The 18102-nt window shown below is 36.9% G+C and overlaps 2 protein-coding genes across 3 annotated transcripts; one reads left to right on the forward strand and one right to left on the reverse strand.

Annotated features, from left to right (window-relative positions):
• Window positions 1-6828: 6828 nt before the first annotated feature.
• LOC133518279 (uncharacterized) lies at window positions 6829-9874 on the forward strand. The gene is made up of 2 exons (XM_061851946.1): window positions 6829-8681; window positions 9435-9874. Exon 1 carries the CDS (start codon window positions 6938-6940, stop codon window positions 8195-8197), a length of 1260 nt encoding a protein of 419 aa, XP_061707930.1. The 5' UTR covers window positions 6829-6937; the 3' UTR covers window positions 8198-8681; window positions 9435-9874.
• A 906-nt stretch (window positions 9875-10780) lies between these two features.
• LOC133518270 (chitin deacetylase 1) lies at window positions 10781-17329 on the reverse strand. Of its 2 annotated transcripts, none has more exons than XM_061851918.1 (5): window positions 17134-17329; window positions 16013-16148; window positions 14163-14275; window positions 12667-12816; window positions 10781-12273 (listed from the first exon to the last, which is right to left on the reverse strand). In XM_061851918.1, exons 1-5 carry the CDS (start codon window positions 17183-17185, stop codon window positions 11114-11116), a joined length of 1611 nt encoding a protein of 536 aa, XP_061707902.1. In that variant the 5' UTR covers window positions 17186-17329; the 3' UTR covers window positions 10781-11113. The 2 variants fall into 2 exon arrangements, with proteins under 2 accessions (XP_061707902.1, XP_061707901.1); XM_061851917.1 differs by lacking the exon at window positions 14163-14275 and adding an exon at window positions 14440-14570.
• Between the last annotated feature and the right edge of the window lie 773 nt (window positions 17330-18102).

Raw genomic sequence — 18102 nt, forward strand, 5'->3', positions numbered from 1 at the left:
AATTTAACCCACTGCCTGCATCTGAAAACATACAGCCTTGGTTATGTACAGTTTATATTCCAAGTGTTTGCTAATGAGATGATCAACTGATTATTTAGCGCTAATATGCATCTATAAATCATGTTTTTTTGGCATCAAATTATCAACATCCCTTTATCAATGCTCTAACTTTTTATGTATTTATATGTCTGTTAATCATGAGAACCGGTCATGGTCCTACTGGGCAGTAACCCTGCCTATGAAGCCGATGGTCCCAGGTTCAAATCCTGGTACGGGCATTAATTTATGTGATGACCATGCATATTTGTTCCTGAGTCATGTGTGTTTTCTATGTATTTATATGTATATATCGTTGTCTAAGTACCCACAACACATGACTTATTGAGCTTCCTATGGGATTAAGTCAATTTGTGTAATAATGTCGTATAATATTTTTTATTGATCACAAAAAGAGAGATTAATTTACTTACATTTCAGATTAATATATTATTAATTAATAGATTAAAAAATATATGTTAAATAATGACCATTAATGCATAAATGATAGATAATTTTTCGACGAATTAATTTTGTGTCATATTGCATGTAAGTTCTCAGGAAATTTCACATACTTTATTTAATTACTTACACTGATATACAAATAAACATACAATTATCGATAGTTTTAGTACATCCCTAGTTCACAACTAAAAATAATATAAAATATCAAATTTTCGATGTGTTTAAAGCCTGCTGCACCAAAATAAGGTCAAAAGTATCTAAAACAATACGTACCGGTCTTTATCCAAGGGAAATTTCGCCATAAAATCCCTTTTTTCGTGATTTTCTCGAGTGGCTCGCTTGCCACATATTTCACACTTAGTAAACCGTTTTCTCGGTGGCAACAACCAAACTCGTTCTTTACTCTGATCACGGTTCACTATTTTCGATATTTTCACTAAATAATAAAGAAATTGCACGAAATACCCGAACAAAACATTGAAGCCTTCATTTCACTTTCACTCTTTTGTCTATGGCTACCGCGCAGTTAAGCACAATTCTGCCAAAAACGAGTATCGAGCTTCACACGGCTGACATGAGGGAAGATCATAAGAAGTCCAACATAAGGATATCGGTAATTTGTGTAATACCTGGAACAAATTACAACGAACACAATTTAACATAAACCACCACCAATTTTGAACCATTTGATCGAAAAATGAGACATTTAAAGCACATGGAGCATTAATAATAATAAACATAAAGTGTGCGTATGTATTTATAGTTTTATGTTGTTATTAGTCATGAATTTGCTTACGGCGCACATAATTTTTTTGCTATCAGTTAGATATAAAAGTGAGGCCATATTAGCGGGTAACGGTACGTTAAGTCTTGGCAGACATGAATATAGGTCAGGGGGTTTGTTATTAATCGGACAATTAAAGAAAATATGATCGATATTGCCTACTTCGTTTCCACAATCGCACATGGGAGAATCTTTCTTTTTAAAAATGTATAATTGCTCAGATGAGCAGACTCGGCCCAATCTAAGTCTAATGATGATACTGGTGTGCCTTTTAGAGAGTGATCTATTTTTGAAAAACCATGGACGAGATGGAATGGTTGACTGAATTTCTGAATAGAAACATTTCTTGGCTCGGGACCAGCGGAGAGACCATTTTTTCCTCATGAAATTAAAAGGAAGGCTCAGAGCATCTGGTTGGAATATTTTATAAAAAGAGTCATCGCCATCAAGAATAGCCTCTTTGGCTGCTTTGTCCGCCCTCTCATTACCTACTATACCAGAGTGGCGAGTGGCTAGGGATCCAAACAAAAACAACCTCCAACCCCGCCGAATGGCATTTGTACGACAAGTGTTTTAGTTGGCAGGTAAGGTATTTGCATGCAAAATTCTTAAAAGGGCGCAAAGAAATGGATTGAAGTGCGCTGAGACAGTCTGAAAAAATAACTGATTTGGAGAGTTTATGGGTATAAATATATTCTAGAGCTTTTAAGAGGGCCAAGCATTCACCAGAAAATACAGACGCTTCGGGGGGAAGTTTGAATTTAGCCATGATATGTGAGTTAGCAAGGAGAAAGGCCGCTCCCACACATCCTTGATCCGTTAATTTGGACGCATCAGTAAAAAAGAGCCGGTAAGAGGGGAAGTGATTGATAACAAATTTAGAGAAAATTGAGTTAGCCAACGGAGATTCCTTATCGATACCAATATTAGTTATTACCTTGGAAGAATGTGTGAGGGCCTCGAAAGGAACGGAATAAATAGGAAGAGAAGAAGATTTCATAATAGGGGGCCTGAGAGCGGCTAGTCTCTCCAGGCTGTTGACTAATCTAGGTTTTTCTTTATTGCGCCAGTAAGCTTTACTGGACGAGTATAATTGAAGAAGTCGAATTTTTGGAAGTAATGGGTGGGACGATAGGGCAGAGATTCCAAATAAAAAGCGATCAGCAAGTAGTTGCCGTCTCAGATCTAGTGGCGGGTCCACACATTCTACTTGAACGGCTCTGTTTGGGGACGGTCTCATGGCCCCGGTGACTATTCTAAGAGCCCTCACTTGGATGCGTTCTAATACGGTAAGCGCTGCCTTATTACATGGTTCAAAGATAAAAGTGCCGAAGTCTAAAAGGCTACGAATAAAACCAAAACCAAAGAGCATATAATCACTACGTTTTAAGAGACGGGACTTCCATACTAGCGAGTGGAATCCCTTTGTTTCGCAAATCATTACCAAAATGTACGACAAAGAACTGTCACAGAACCATAGTACCAACATAAGCAATTTAAATAGTGTAGTACGCTACACGCTTGCGTTTCTTATCGATAACGATAAAATGGGAAGAGTTGAAATATAGACTCTTGTCTACAAATTTTGTACTCGAAATCAAGTTAGGATCGAGTCCACATTTAAGTTATATGTTATATAGTGGATATAGTTCTATGAGTGGACTAATACGTGGTCGAGCTTAATGTGGACTCGATTTTTTTTTAGAACACCTTGTTGTTCTTCACCACTAGGAAGGATCAAAGTAGCACTTTTTTTCCCTACTAGGAGGGATCACTTTTTTCCTCTTTTTGCATACTTCTTAGGTTAAATTATTTAATTTAATTACCATTAATTAAATTTATTTATTTATTTATTTCTACCATAATAATTTCCTCATAGGTGATGTGAAAAGCAGTATGTAAATTTATCACGTGGTAGCAAAAATATTTCCACCTTAGGGTGGTATTCCACCTATCCAATTTCTTGGTCCAATGTCATTGCGTCTCACTCTGTCATTAATCAAAATGTGAGACGCAATACACATTGGACAAAGAAATTGCATAGGTGGAATACCACCCATAGGCGTTAACACTTGAATCCCTCACTACGCTAGGATTCTATTTTAGAATACCTCGTTACACTCAGATTGTAATTATAAAATCCTTCACTATTTTTTTTCTTAATTTTTTTTTATTAAAAGCACTATTTTCAAAATGATCTGCAGATACATGTTTCAATAAATGTAACTTTTCTATGGGAAGATGTATCAGGTCTTCGTTCCCAACAAATTTGACCCACTGCCTGCATCTGAAAACATACAGCCTTGGTTATTTACAGTTTATATTCCAAGTGTTTGCTAATGAGATGATCAACTGATTATTTAGCGCTAATATGCATCTATAAATCAAATCAAATATGTTAAATAATGACCATTAATGCATAAATGATAGATAATTTTCCACTGAAAATCTTCGACGAATTAATTTTGTGTCATATTGCATGCAAGTTCTTAGGAAATTTCACATTTTTTATTTAATTACTTACACTGATATACAAATAAACATACAATTATCGATAGTTTTAGTGCATCCCTAGTTCACAACTAAAAATAATATAAAATATCAAATTTTCGATGTGGTTAAAGCGTGCTGCACCAAAAAAAGGTCAAAAGTATCTAAAGCAATACGTACCGGTCCGTATCCAAGGGAAATTTCGCCATAAAATCCCTTTTTTCGTGATTTTCTCGAGTGGCTCGCTTGCCACATATTTCACACTTAGTAAACCGTTTTCTCGGTGGCAACAAACAAACTCGTTCTTTACTCTGATCACGGTTCACTATTTTCGATATTTTCACTAAATAATAAAGAAATTGCACGAAATACCCGAACAAAACATTGAAGCCTTCATAACAAACAAAACAATTAGGCTGACAGTTGACTTGATGTAAACTTGACAGAATAAATAGCACTGACGTTTTATTTTTCTTCGTTGGCAAAGATTTGCGAAACAAGTTCCATACAAAACTTATTTTGTTCCTAGTTGCGTCAGCCTGATAATCACTACGTTATAAGAGACGGGACTCCCATACCAGCGAGTGGAATCAGTTTGTTTCGCAAATCATTACCAAAATGTACGACAAAGAACCATAGTACCAACATAAGCGATTTAAATAGTGTAGTACGCTACACGCTGGCGTTTCTTATCGTTATCGATAAAATGGGGAGGGTTGAAAAATAGACTCCAGTCTACAAATTTTGTACTCAAAATCAGGTTAGGATCGAATCCACATTTAAGTTTTATGTTATATAGTGGATAGTTCTAGGAGTGGACTAATACGTGGCCGGGCTTAATGTGGACCCGAGTTTTTTTTTACAACACCTTCTTGGAAAGCGGCTTTTTCTTCCCTACTAGGAGGGAGCAAAGTGACACTTTTCTGTTCTAGAACAGGTTTTTTTTCTATTCGTTTTATAGTTGGTCAAACCAATTTGTCAGTAAATAAGAACAAATAAAACTATACTCATCCTTTTCTTTTGGATGCTAGTACTAGTGTAGGACAAAGATAGTATGACTCCCTCTGTCTATGTTTGAAATGAGATAGCCCTTTGACAAACTATATGTTAAATTAAGTTAAATTAAATTAAATTTGAACCATAGTAATTTCCTCATAGGTGATGTGAAATCAGTTTGTAAATTTATCAATATTTCCACCTTAGGGTGGTATTCCACCTATCCAATTTCTTTGTCCAATGTCATTGCGTCTCACTCTCTCATTAAGCAAAATGTGAGATGCAATACACATTGGACAAAGAAATTGGATAGGTGGAATACCACCCTTAGGCGTTAACACTTGAATCCCTTAAAAAACGGTGACGGTACGGAACAGGCTGACGCAACTAGGAACAAAATAAGTTTTGTATGGAACTTGTTTCGCAAATCTTTGCCAACGAAGAAAAATAAAACGTCAGTGCTATTTATTCTGTCAAGTTTACATCAAGTCAACTGTCAGCCTAATTGTTTTGTTTGTTATGAAGGCTTCAATGTTTTGTTCGGGTATTTCGTGCAATTTCTTTATTATTTAGTGAAAATATCGAAAATAGTGAACCGTGATCAGAGTAAAGAACGAGTTTGTTTGTTGCCATCGAGAAAACGGTTTACTAAGTGTGAAATATGTGGCAAGCGAGCCACTCGAGAAAATCACGAAAAAAGGGATTTTATGGCGAAATTTCCCTTGGATACGGACCGGTACGTATTGCTTTAGATACTTTTGACCTTTTTTTGGTGCAGCACGCTTTAACCACATCGAAAATTTGATATTTTATATTATTTTTAGTTGTGAACTAGGGATGTACTAAAACTATCGATAATTGTATGTTTATTTGTATATCAGTGTAAGTAATTAAATAAAAAATGTGAAATTTCCTAAGAACTTGCATGCAATATGACACAAAATTAATTCGTCGAAGATTTTCAGTGGAAAATTATCTATCATTTATGCATTAATGGTCATTATTTAACATATTTGATTTGATTTATAGATGCATATTAGCGCTAAATAATCAGTTGATCATCTCATTAGCAAACACTTGGAATATAAACTGTAAATAACCAAGGCTGTATGTTTTCAGATGCAGGCAGTGGGTCAAATTTGTTGGGAACGAAGACCTGATACATCTTCCCATAGAAAAGTTACATTTATTGAAACATGTATCTGCAGATCATTTTGAAAATAGTGCTTTTAATAAAAAAAAATTAAGAAAAAAAATAGTGAAGGATTTTATAATTACAATCTGAGTGTAACGAGGTATTCTAAAATAGAATCCTAGCGTAGTGAGGGATTCAAGTGTTAACGCCTATGGGTGGTATTCCACCTATGCAATTTCTTTGTCCAATGTGTATTGCGTCTCACATTTTGATTAATGACAGAGTGAGACGCAATGACATTGGACCAAGAAATTGGATAGGTGGAATACCACCCTAAGGTGGAAATATTTTTGCTACCACGTGATAAATTTACATACTGCTTTTCACATCACCTATGAGGAAATTATTATGGTAGAAATAAATAAATAAATAAATTTAATTAATGGTAATTAAATTAAATAATTTAACCTAAGAAGTATGCAAAAAGAGGAAAAAAGTGATCCCTCCTAGTAGGGAAAAAAAGTGCTACTTTGATCCTTCCTAGTGGTGAAGAACAACAAGGTGTTCTAAAAAAAAATCTAGTCCACATTAAGCTCGACCACGTATTAGTCCACTCATAGAACTATATCCACTATATAACATATAACTTAAATGTGGACTCGATCCTAACTTGATTTCGAGTACAAAATTTGTAGACAAGAGTCTATATTTCAACTCTTCCCATTTTATCGTTATCGATAAGAAACGCAAGCGTGTAGCGTACTACACTATTTAAATTGCTTATGTTGGTACTATGGTTCTGTGACAGTTCTTTGTCGTACATTTTGGTAATGATTTGCGAAACAAAGGGATTCCACTCGCTAGTATGGAAGTCCCGTCTCTTAAAACGTAGTGATTATATGCTCTTTGGTTTTGGTTTTATTCGTAGCCTTTTAGACTTCGGCACTTTTATCTTTGAACCATGTAATAAGGCAGCGCTTACCGTATTAGAACGCATCCAAGTGAGGGCTCTTAGAATAGTCACCGGGGCCATGAGACCGTCCCCAAACAGAGCCGTTCAAGTAGAATGTGTGGACCCGCCACTAGATCTGAGACGGCAACTACTTGCTGATCGCTTTTTATTTGGAATCTCTGCCCTATCGTCCCACCCATTACTTCCAAAAATTCGACTTCTTCAATTATACTCGTCCAGTAAAGCTTACTGGCGCAATAAAGAAAAACCTAGATTAGTCAACAGCCTGGAGAGACTAGCCGCTCTCAGGCCCCCTATTATGAAATCTTCTTCTCTTCCTATTTATTCCGTTCCTTTCGAGGCCCTCACACATTCTTCCAAGGTAATAACTAATATTGGTATCGATAAGGAATCTCCGTTGGCTAACTCAATTTTCTCTAAATTTGTTATCAATCACTTCCCCTCTTACCGGCTCTTTTTTACTGATGCGTCCAAATTAACGGATCAAGGATGTGTGGGAGCGGCCTTTCTCCTTGCTAACTCACATATCATGGCTAAATTCAAACTTCCCCCCGAAGCGTCTGTATTTTCTGGTGAATGCTTGGCCCTCTTAAAAGCTCTAGAATATATTTATACCCATAAACTCTCCAAATCAGTTATTTTCTCAGACTGTCTCAGCGCACTTCAATCCATTTCTTTGCGCCCTTTTAAGAATTTTGCATGCAAATACCTTACCTGCCAACTAAAACACTTGTCGTACAAATGCCATTCGGCGGGGTTGGAGGTTGTTTTTGTTTGGATCCCTAGCCACTCTGGTATAGTAGGTAATGAGAGGGCGGACAAAGCAGCCAAAGAGGCTATTCTTGATGGCGATGACTCTTTTTATAAAATATTCCAACCAGATGCTCTGAGCCTTCCTTTTAATTTCATGAGGAAAAAATGGTCTCTCCGCTGGTCCCGAGCCAAGAAATGTTTCTATTCAGAAATTCAGTCAACCATTCCATCTCGTCCATGGTTTTTCAAAAATAGATCACTCTCTAAAAGGCACACCAGTATCATCATTAGACTTAGATTGGGCCGAGTCTGCTCATCTGAGCAATTATACATTTTTAAAAAGAAAGATTCTCCCATGTGCGATTGTGGAAACGAAGTAGGCAATATCGATCATATTTTCTTTAATTGTCCGATTAATAACAAACCCCCTGACCTATATTCATGTCTGCCAAGACTTAACGTACCGTTACCCGCTAATATGGCCTCACTTTTATATCTAACTGATAGCAAAAAAATTATGTGCGCCGTAAGCAAATTCATGACTAATAACAACATAAAACTATAAATACATACGCACACTTTATGTTTATTATTATTAATGCTCCATGTGCTTTAAATGTCTCATTTTTCGATCAAATGGTTCAAAATTGGTGGTGGTTTATGTTAAATTGTGTTCGTTGTAATTTGTTCCAGGTATTACACAAATTACCGATATCCTTATGTTGGACTTCTTATGATCTTCCCTCATGTCAGCCGTGTGAAGCTCGATACTCGTTTTTGGCAGAATTGTGCTTAACTGCGCGGTAGCCATAGACAAAAGAGTGAAAGTGAAATGAAGGCTTCAATGTTTTGTTCGGGTATTTCGTGCAATTTCTTTATTATTTAGTGAAAATATCGAAAATAGTGAACCGTAATCAGAGTAAAGAACGAGTTTGGTTGTTGCCACCGAGAAAACGGTTTACTAAGTGTGAAATATGTGGCAAGCGAGCCACTCGAGAAAATCACGAAAAAAGGGATTTTATGGCGAAATTTCCCTTGGATAAAGACCGGTACGTATTGTTTTAGATACTTTTGACCTTATTTTGGTGCAGCAGGCTTTAAACACATCGAAAATTTGATATTTTATATTATTTTTAGTTGTGAACTAGGGATGTACTAAAACTATCGATAATTGTATGTTTATTTGTATATCAGTGTAAGTAATTAAATAAAGTATGTGAAATTTCCTGAGAACTTACATGCAATATGACACAAAATTAATTCGTCGAAAAATTATCTATCATTTATGCATTAATGGTCATTATTTAACATATATTTTTTAATCTATTAATTAATAATATATTAATCTGAAATGTAAGTAAATTAATCTCTCTTTTTGTGATCAATAAAAAATATTATACGACATTATTACACAAATTGACTTAATCCCATAGGAAGCTCAATAAGACATGTGTTGTGGGTACTTAGACAACGATATATACATATAAATACATAGAAAACACACATGACTCAGGAACAAATATGCATGGTCATCACATAAATTAATGCCCGTACCAGGATTTGAACCTGGGACCATCGGCTTCATAGGCAGGGTTACTGCCCAGTAGGACCATGACCGGTTCTCATGATTAACAGACATATAAATACATAAAAAGTTAGAGCATTGATAAAGGGATGTTGATAATTTGATGCCAAAAAAACATGATTTATAGATGCATATTAGCGCTAAATAATCAGTTGATCATCTCATTAGCAAACACTTGGAATATAAACTGTACATAACCAAGGCTGTATGTTTTCAGATGCAGGCAGTGGGTTAAATTTGTTGGGAACGAAGACCTGATACATCTTCCCATAGAAAAGTTACATTTATTGAAACATGTATCTGCAGATCATTTTGAAAAAGTGCTTTTAATAAAAAAAATTAAGAAAAAAAATAGTGAAGGATTTTATAATTACATTCTGAGTGTAACGAGGTATTCCAAAATAGAATCCTAGCGTAGTGAGGGATTCAAAAGTGTTAACGCCTATGGGTGGTATTCCACCTATGCAATTTCTTTGTCCAATGTGTATTGCGTCTCACATTTTGATTAATGACAGAGTGAGACGCAATGACATTGGACCAAGAAATTGGATAGGTGGAATACCACCTTAAGGTGGAAATATTTTTGCTACCACGTGATAAATTTACATACTGCTTTTCACATCACCTATGAGGAAATTATTATGGTACAAATAACTAAATAAATACATTTAATTAATGGTCATTAAATAAAATAATTTAACCTAAGAAGTATGCAAAAAGAGGAAAAAAAGTGATCCCGCCTAGTAGGGAAAAAAGTGCTACTTTGATCCTTCCTAGTGGTGAAGAACAACAAGGTGTTGTAAAAAAAAATCGAGTCCACATTAAGCTCGACCACGTATTAGTCCACTCATAGAACTATTATCCACTATATAACATACAACTTAAATGTGGACTCGATCCTAACTTGATTTCAAGTACAAAATTTGTAGACAAGAGTCTATATTTCAACCCTCCCCATTTTATCGATATCGATAAGAACCGCAAGCGTGTAGCGTACTACACTATTTAAATTGCTTATGTTGGTACTATGGTTCTTTGAAAGTTCTTTGTCGTACATTTTGGTAATGATTTGCGAAATAAAGGGATTCCACTCGCTAGTATGGAAGTCCCGTCTCTTAAAACGTAGTGATTATATGCTCTTTGGTACGGAATCGCACTTCGCAGTGATGTGTTTCACGCGAATCTTTTTTGTTTACAAAACAGTTGCGTCTTTTACGTCGCCGGTGTGGTGTCTGCCATAAGATCTCCGTGTAATATGTTTTGCGATTTTTACGCAGATCAATTTACGGTGCGTCAGCGTATTTTAAGCAGCGGTGTGGGGAGCATGCGTCAAAAACGGTAAGCATACGACGCGTCACTGCGATTCCGTATAGAATAGTTAAAATGTATTCATTTAGTGGATGATGCAAGAAAATAGCACGGGAGCGCCTATAAGTCTGGTGACCGCGAGTTGCTTTACAATAAGTACATTTGGAACGAGTAAATGCTCCATCTTGTAGTTGAGGTGCTCTGCCATCTAAAAAATTTCAAGGGAAGGTGGGTAGGTAATCAAATGTACCAATGTCCAAATTTCTTTTCTTTATTTTTTATGTAGGTAATAAGTAAGCCTAATATTACATATATTAACGCCTATCCTTCCTGTCAGGGAAAAGTGTAAGGCAATGGTTTGACATCAACTTATTGCCCACGCAAAAGGCATTCCAAAATTGGACATAAAGTTATCAGTTGTATTCAAATTTATCTTGTGGGTCAGATGTTCCAAGTTGAGAGATATAATAAACGATCATAATGTTATCGGCCTTTCACACATTCATAATAAACATGTAATTATTATTAACATTAGGTATTGAGTATTATTTACATTATGTGTACAGTCTTTTAATTTAATTTAAGAGATCACTTCTTAACATTGAAACCTTCTCCCGTAGGATCCAAAATCCACGGGTAGTTGTTCGGGCATTCCATGCAGGTGAACAGGCGCAGTGTCTCTCCTGGTAACTCTCTGGTAGTCAAAGGGCAGGCGTTGGGCAAAGAGCAGAAAGGCTGACCTTTCACATCGCACTTATCTTGCTTCCATTCTTGGAAATCTCTGAGAGATGATAACTCTGTGGGATTTTGCATCCATTGAATGACTTGAATGAGTGATGTAAAGTAAACGTCATTCTTCTCTAGCATTTCTTCAATGAACTTGATCAATTCGTCTCTGAATTCCTTCTTGGATTTAAGCCATGAGGCGTGGAAATGCAGTCCTAGCGGGGCACGATTTGTACTGTAGTGGCGGTTGAAATTGTGTCTCAGAAGACGAGCGAATTGGTCACCGGTCTGTATGTTAGAGCAAGAATCGACTACGTGACAACCAGGAAGAGATTCGTCAAAGGTGGGGTCGTCTCTGCGGTCTAACTCGTTCATAACCATTTCCCAAACTGGGTGACTCCTAGATGGGCAATTATGTGCGTTGCCGTTGCACTTATGCGGCATGCGGAAATACAGTGTGTAGGGCCAGATTGGAACGCGACCAAGAGGAGCAGTGATCGAAGCATCATACACGAAGTATTGGTCAGCCATCATTTCGAATTGCTTGTTGCCACCGACGCGAAGGTAAGGAGCACGAACGCCGATAATGGAAGCATCAGTGATGTTAGCGAAGCGCTCTACAATAAGACGTGCGCCAGCCATTTCAGCGAGCCAGTCGTCATAACTACCGCTAGTCCAGTATTGCGGGTCATCTTTGTGTGTAATCGAGAAAACGGAAATTTCGTGTCCCTTACGATGCAATTCTTGAACGCCGGCATAGTTTGTATACTTATGTGAGACGAAGAATGTACCACGTATTTGGCAGCCATTAGGGTTGTGACGGTTCCCGTTGAATATTTGTTCGTACAAGTCAATGTTATCAACATTCACGGCTCCGTTGAAGGTAATAGTAATCATCTGAGGAACTTGATTGGGCTCGATTCCGCCAGGAATACGCGTCCCATCAGCTGAGCAGAAACAATCAGGCAGTGTGCACTGATTAGGGTCACAGTCGGGAGCTCTGTTGGGATCTACGTCGACAGCTGTAATACAAAGGACAATAATGTTATTTGCTGTATTAATTAAACTGACCATGTAACAGCGCTCTTCACGTTGCGATAAGGCTAAGGTAGTCATTTAATAGTTATAACATACCTTAGCGTGTAGGTATGTACGGTCACGTCTGAAAATATCGATACGAAAAAAGTGCCAAAAATATGTATACACGACTTTGCTATCCATATATTAAGGTAGTGTATATATATATTTGGCACTTTTTTCGTATCGATATTTTCAGACGTGACTGTACAGTATAATAAGAGTTTCGAATAACTGATACGTATAGTTATGAATAATTGTTTGGCGACAGCCTCATTTGAAAATTAAATTAATCAATTAACCGTATTAATGCAATAATTTACTAGTAAACTACTTACTGCAGGCGTTTTCGTCAGATTCGTCTTTGCAGTCGGGTTTTCCATTGCAGAATAATTCCTTTTCTATACAGTCTCCACTTCCACAGGCCAATTTTCCTTCTGGGCAAATAGGCTCGTCTGTTTTTAAGATTGGTAAAATTTTCCTTGGTTCTGAAAATCATAAACCGAAACTTTAATTTGAGCTAAATCTCGACGGTGTCTAAGGATCTTTTCATGTGCACGTACTTATTAGTGGCAGTAGGTACGCACATATAAGTATTGTGCAAGTGTAAAAGAATTCGTTATAAGTTGTATTTTCTGTGGCTCATAAAATGTTGCTAATGTGTTTTAAGGATAACATGGGATCAAGTAAGAAAAGGGGAGAGACTTGGCAAAGCATGAAAGTGACCATTGTTTAATGGTTGGGACGTATAGTTACATTGTGAACAAGAAAAGAATAAGTGGGTGAGACATTTAATGCTTAAGTATTTAAGTCACGAGGAATTTTATTAAAAGGGAAAAGTTGTAAGATGATAATATGTAGGTACTTGTAGGTAGAAAGAAGGATGTTGAAAGAACCTCCTAATAGGTGGTAGAGCTTTAGGTATACATATTTTTACAATGGGTGCTTCGAATATTTTATTTAACAAATACATAGTAATTATAAGTTGTCCGTTTATGAATAAAGATGTCGTACCTGAAAATTGTACCGAATAATTATTATATTTGAAGTAGGCACAATACCATAAGTAATAAAGATTGATATTTAAATTTAAGATTATTTTCTGTCTGTTTATTTGTTGATTATAACGGATATTACATTTTATTCATAAAGGGACTCGGATAAAGTGCTTGTTTTGTACAACGAAGCGTTAACGTAGGTACGTCTATTAATACTTCAAGCGTGTATAATACATATCAGTGCCAATAAGCTTAAATTAAGTTTAGTGTAAGTATCCCATCCATTGGTATTAAAAAAGTTCAATGCGATAACTAGAAAAAGTAGAATTAGGTTGGTAGTTGATTTTGGTGAATCTAGGAAGAGTAATGAAGCTTAAAAGCGTGGGGTTAGTGTCAGAAAGATTCTCGTGGGCAAGGTGTGGGAGAGTTGTGTTGCTGTGGTAAGGAGACACACGCCTGTCGTGTGCGGGGACTGTTGTGAATTCTACTGGCAAAGTTTTTCAAGTTAGTTTTTTTAATTTGTCGTTACTAATCACTTTGCTAGTGTACATTTTTTATTATTATTTTTATAATTACAAGTTTATGCATCAACATTATCTCATAAGTAACAAACTGGCATAGACAATTTGATTAAGTGGGACTTCTCTTGAATCAACACGGTTTATAAAAGTTAAAAACATTATGAGAAATGTTAACACGTGCATAGCGGGTCGGTCCGTCCGGGCCGGCCCTCCATCCGGGGCCTCATGCAGAACACCTAATCTACTGTGCAGCGCGGTCCTCTACCCAAGCCCGATTGCTCGCTGTGCGCGAATAGCATCTGTTTCTGCACTTACTCTCCAGTTTGTCACAGTTGGTCACTTTACCCTTCCAGTCGCAGGTTTGTTTATCGAGATCAAAGGCCAGTCCGGATGGGCAAGTGATCTGTTTAAGACCTGACCTAGTGCACCTGCGTTGACAAGAAATTCGCGATTAAACTCAACATAAAGAACTAGGAAGTGGAAATGCGGAAGGCTACCATGTCCGGTTACGATGCGTATAATCCGGAATTCAATCGACGGGACGGAAGCCTAGCCCTCCGCAAGACCACTTCCTTCATTCGTCAGAACTTACTTTCTAATTTGTCACAATTCTTAACATGTGTTTTCCAATCACAGGTTTGGCGGTCGATATCGAAGGCGAGTCCCCCGGGGCAGCGCACTGAGGCGAGCCTGGTGACGCCGTTCTCGCCGCCCTTGTCGCACCTGTACACAGCGAGTCTCTCAGTCCTGGCACCTTCTGGTGTCACCCCGAACATATCAACTCTAGCGCACCGGTTTCAGCGGAAGCAGAGACCCGCCCGCCTAGCTCAAGGTGAACGGATTCAAAATCGAAACACTAGAGTTGAAATTATTGAGTGACCCCAAATAACAGTCAATAAAACATTTCATTTCTTACATGAATTAATATTGTTACTATTGAAGGTAGGTTCCTATAAAATAAATAGCATAAGATTACATATAGTCGTATGTGACGTTCCACGAGTAAAGGTACCCAATGGTACGCTATACGGTTCCTTTACCTGTGGAATGTCACATATATACACGGTGCTACATGAGGAAACCGAAAGATTTATACAGTGTTGATCACATTTAGAGACTAAAATGTCACATAAACTTTTCTGGATTTCGCCTAGTTTCAGAGTTAATACCAACGTAAAAAAAAAACATGTTATCGTAACTTAGTGCAAAACGCCTTTTTGATCGCGATGATGCCATTGTGGGGTGTAGTCTAAATATCCTTATTGATATTTTTATGTACAAATACGTTCAAAACTTGAAAAAAAAAACAAAAAACAATTTTTTTTGTCGAAATTTACTGAAACTCATGTAACATTTTTTCCTTCTTTTGGCCTCTGAAGTACGTGAATCTTTCGGGTTCCTCGTGAGCACCGTGTATATATTGCGCAGTACTTAGTGTACATTTTGCACCTATTGCATAGTCACGTTAAAACGGTGAAATAACCAACAACTGAATCAGAAAAACATAATACCTAATCTTTTTTTTAAAGATTGGCCACTTTTACACTAGGTCTTTGTGTTAAAATAATACCTAAGTCAAAAAGTATATTTTACAATGCAATGTGTTATTTTTAGTCACTTATCTGTGTGAGTCAGATACACGAACCAATTATATTCATGACACGATGGTGAGCGTTCCGTTCACAAGCCTGTTATATCAAGGTCTTGCATACTAAAAAGTGCACATAAATAAATCAATACAAGCGGTCAAGTGGCAATGAAAATTCTAATAGGAATTCTAACTTTTGACTTAAAATTTGTGCGTGGGCGTATCTTCTAAATTGCGTAATAAATACTTGCAATTTAATTAATGAGGTAAGTAGAACTTAATAGCCGTAGTTAATACCTACTCGCTGATGATTTAACGCCGGTTTGCTTCGATACCGGTCATGGAAACTTGTTTGGTTACATACTTGTTTTCTCTTCTATGTTTAGAGTTGAAAAACAAGTATGTGTGTGCAAATAATCAATTAAATTTCTAGATATAACTTAATTAATAAAATAGTAAGTTTGGTCCCGATGTGCCATAAATAAGTTGCTTCTATCTTGAATAGCTTTACTGAAAAGCTATTTAAATTTGACTGGCACGTTGTTTGACCTGTGCGGAGATACGGTGTCGGTCTCACCTGACGACGTCGCGGCAGTCGCCCTCGACGGTGAGTCGGAAGTACTCGTCTGCGGGGCGGCCCTCGCACAGTTGTTCGGCGTTCACATCATCGGAAGGGTTGTCTTCGTCCTGTCGCTTGACACGCTCGCCGCTAACTGCAACCAAACACATAGTTATGAGAAAAACGTTACATTCACGACTTGGATTTGCCAAAAATTATGCAGCTTCATAGCTTCTTATAATTTTAATGTTTGCTAATTTTATATATTGTATTTTACCTATGTGTAGATGCGATGTTATATATTTAGTTTTCCTAATTCTTTAAGAAATATAAGTGATTGCTGACGTACCATTGTGAAAAAAGTAATTAAATCTTCATTTACTACTAATATATCGTAAGTTAAGGCTGTTGAGTCTTTAACGCCTATTAGGTAACTCAGCTCACGATTACAACACCGCGAGTAAAGGAATGTAGGTACCGTTTCACTGCAGCGTTATGTTGTCGTTACGACTAGTTAAATTTAAACTTGTTTTGAAGGTACTGTTCCTTTGGTAATACAGCCAGCGATGTGAAACGTAAGCATGACAATAAAAGTGGTTCTGTATCCGACGCTGAAGGAAACTCGTTACTTCACGAGTCTTTTGTTAACAACCGTGAAATATTTAAGTAAGCCCAAGAATTGCAATTCCATTCCATAAATAAGTTGATGTGGTTGTTGAAAGTTGAAACGAAAAGAAATCGAGGTCAGCGCCTGTACCCGGCCACGTAGCGGGTGAGCCCACTGTATTCAACTGACGAACTTTAACTCTATTATTATACTTTTACAATGCAACAACTACTAAACAATATCTATAAATTTGGTTACTTAATTAATAGTTAAATTATTAAACTAATCTAATTTAAACTGAATCTAATATTTTTATATAAATATATCAGTTCACTAAACAGGCACAGTACTTTTACCCGGGAATGAAATTATTTAATCTCTATAAAGATAATATTCAATTAATACAAAAAAAAAAAACAGATAATAACTGCAATAATTATTATAACAATTTATAAATTGTGTAATCAATCATAAATTGTGCGATATTTTGTTGCATGAATATGTTAGGTACTTAGGTAGGGTAGGTACTCACCGAAGCAAGCAAGCAACAATAGCCCGAGGCACAAGTACGCGTGTCGAGCCATAACGCTCGCCGAGGACTGGCCGCCGAGTCGCGCGGTTCGCTCAGGAAAGTGCAAGAGCTCTCCGCTGCCCCTCTTCACCTATTTATATAACCTTAGGCATGAGTCTCTACACGACAGGCTGGTAGGCGCAGGCCCGTCCTAGACGCACTGCTATTCCCGACGATATACGCCCCTGCATGACATGCAAGCTTTAATAAGCACCCGGTGACGTTATCGTGAACTAAACACCCAAAGCCTAATGATTATTACTTTTGTTAACGATCTAGGTACACTTTCTTCAATTTATAAGAGGCAATAAGTGAATTTCAAATGTATAATGTACTTACATTGTTACGGCGTGACCTAATTAGTATAAAAGTAAAGATTTCATAAGTAGCAAAAATGATCCATACGATTTCACAATGACAGCTTTCGTTACACTCTCTAACTGTACCTACCTAAGTACTATCTGTGGATTAGGTGTTATATTTAACTATAAATGCTAATTAGGAATTTGATGTACTCATTAAGCCGAGTGGTAAAGCATGCGACTTTCAAACTTGAGGACGTGACGAAGGACCCTGGCACGTTCGCTTGAAGTTTCTTAGAACTTACGTACGAAATTTCATTTGATGTTTACCAGGGGCACAGGGGTCAAATCGGCATTGGGCTAGCACTATGCTCCAAAACCCTCTTAAGTAAAGTAAAGTAAAGTAAATCATTTATTTTGCCAAACATTATGTGTAGTTGATGGATTACAAAGTTATTCAGTATCAATAATGTTTGTACCTTAATTTAGGCATGCAATACTTATACAACGAGATTCATAATCCTTGACTACTGCTGAGCAGTAATCAAGAAAATCAATTCTATATATGTATATAAGGTGCTAACAAATTAGTACCGATATTTTAAGAGATGGTACTTTACATTAAAAC

The sequence above is a fragment of the Cydia pomonella genome, chromosome 5, assembly GCF_033807575.1.
Source record: "Cydia pomonella isolate Wapato2018A chromosome 5, ilCydPomo1, whole genome shotgun sequence".
Lineage (NCBI taxonomy): Eukaryota > Metazoa > Arthropoda > Insecta > Lepidoptera > Tortricidae > Cydia > Cydia pomonella.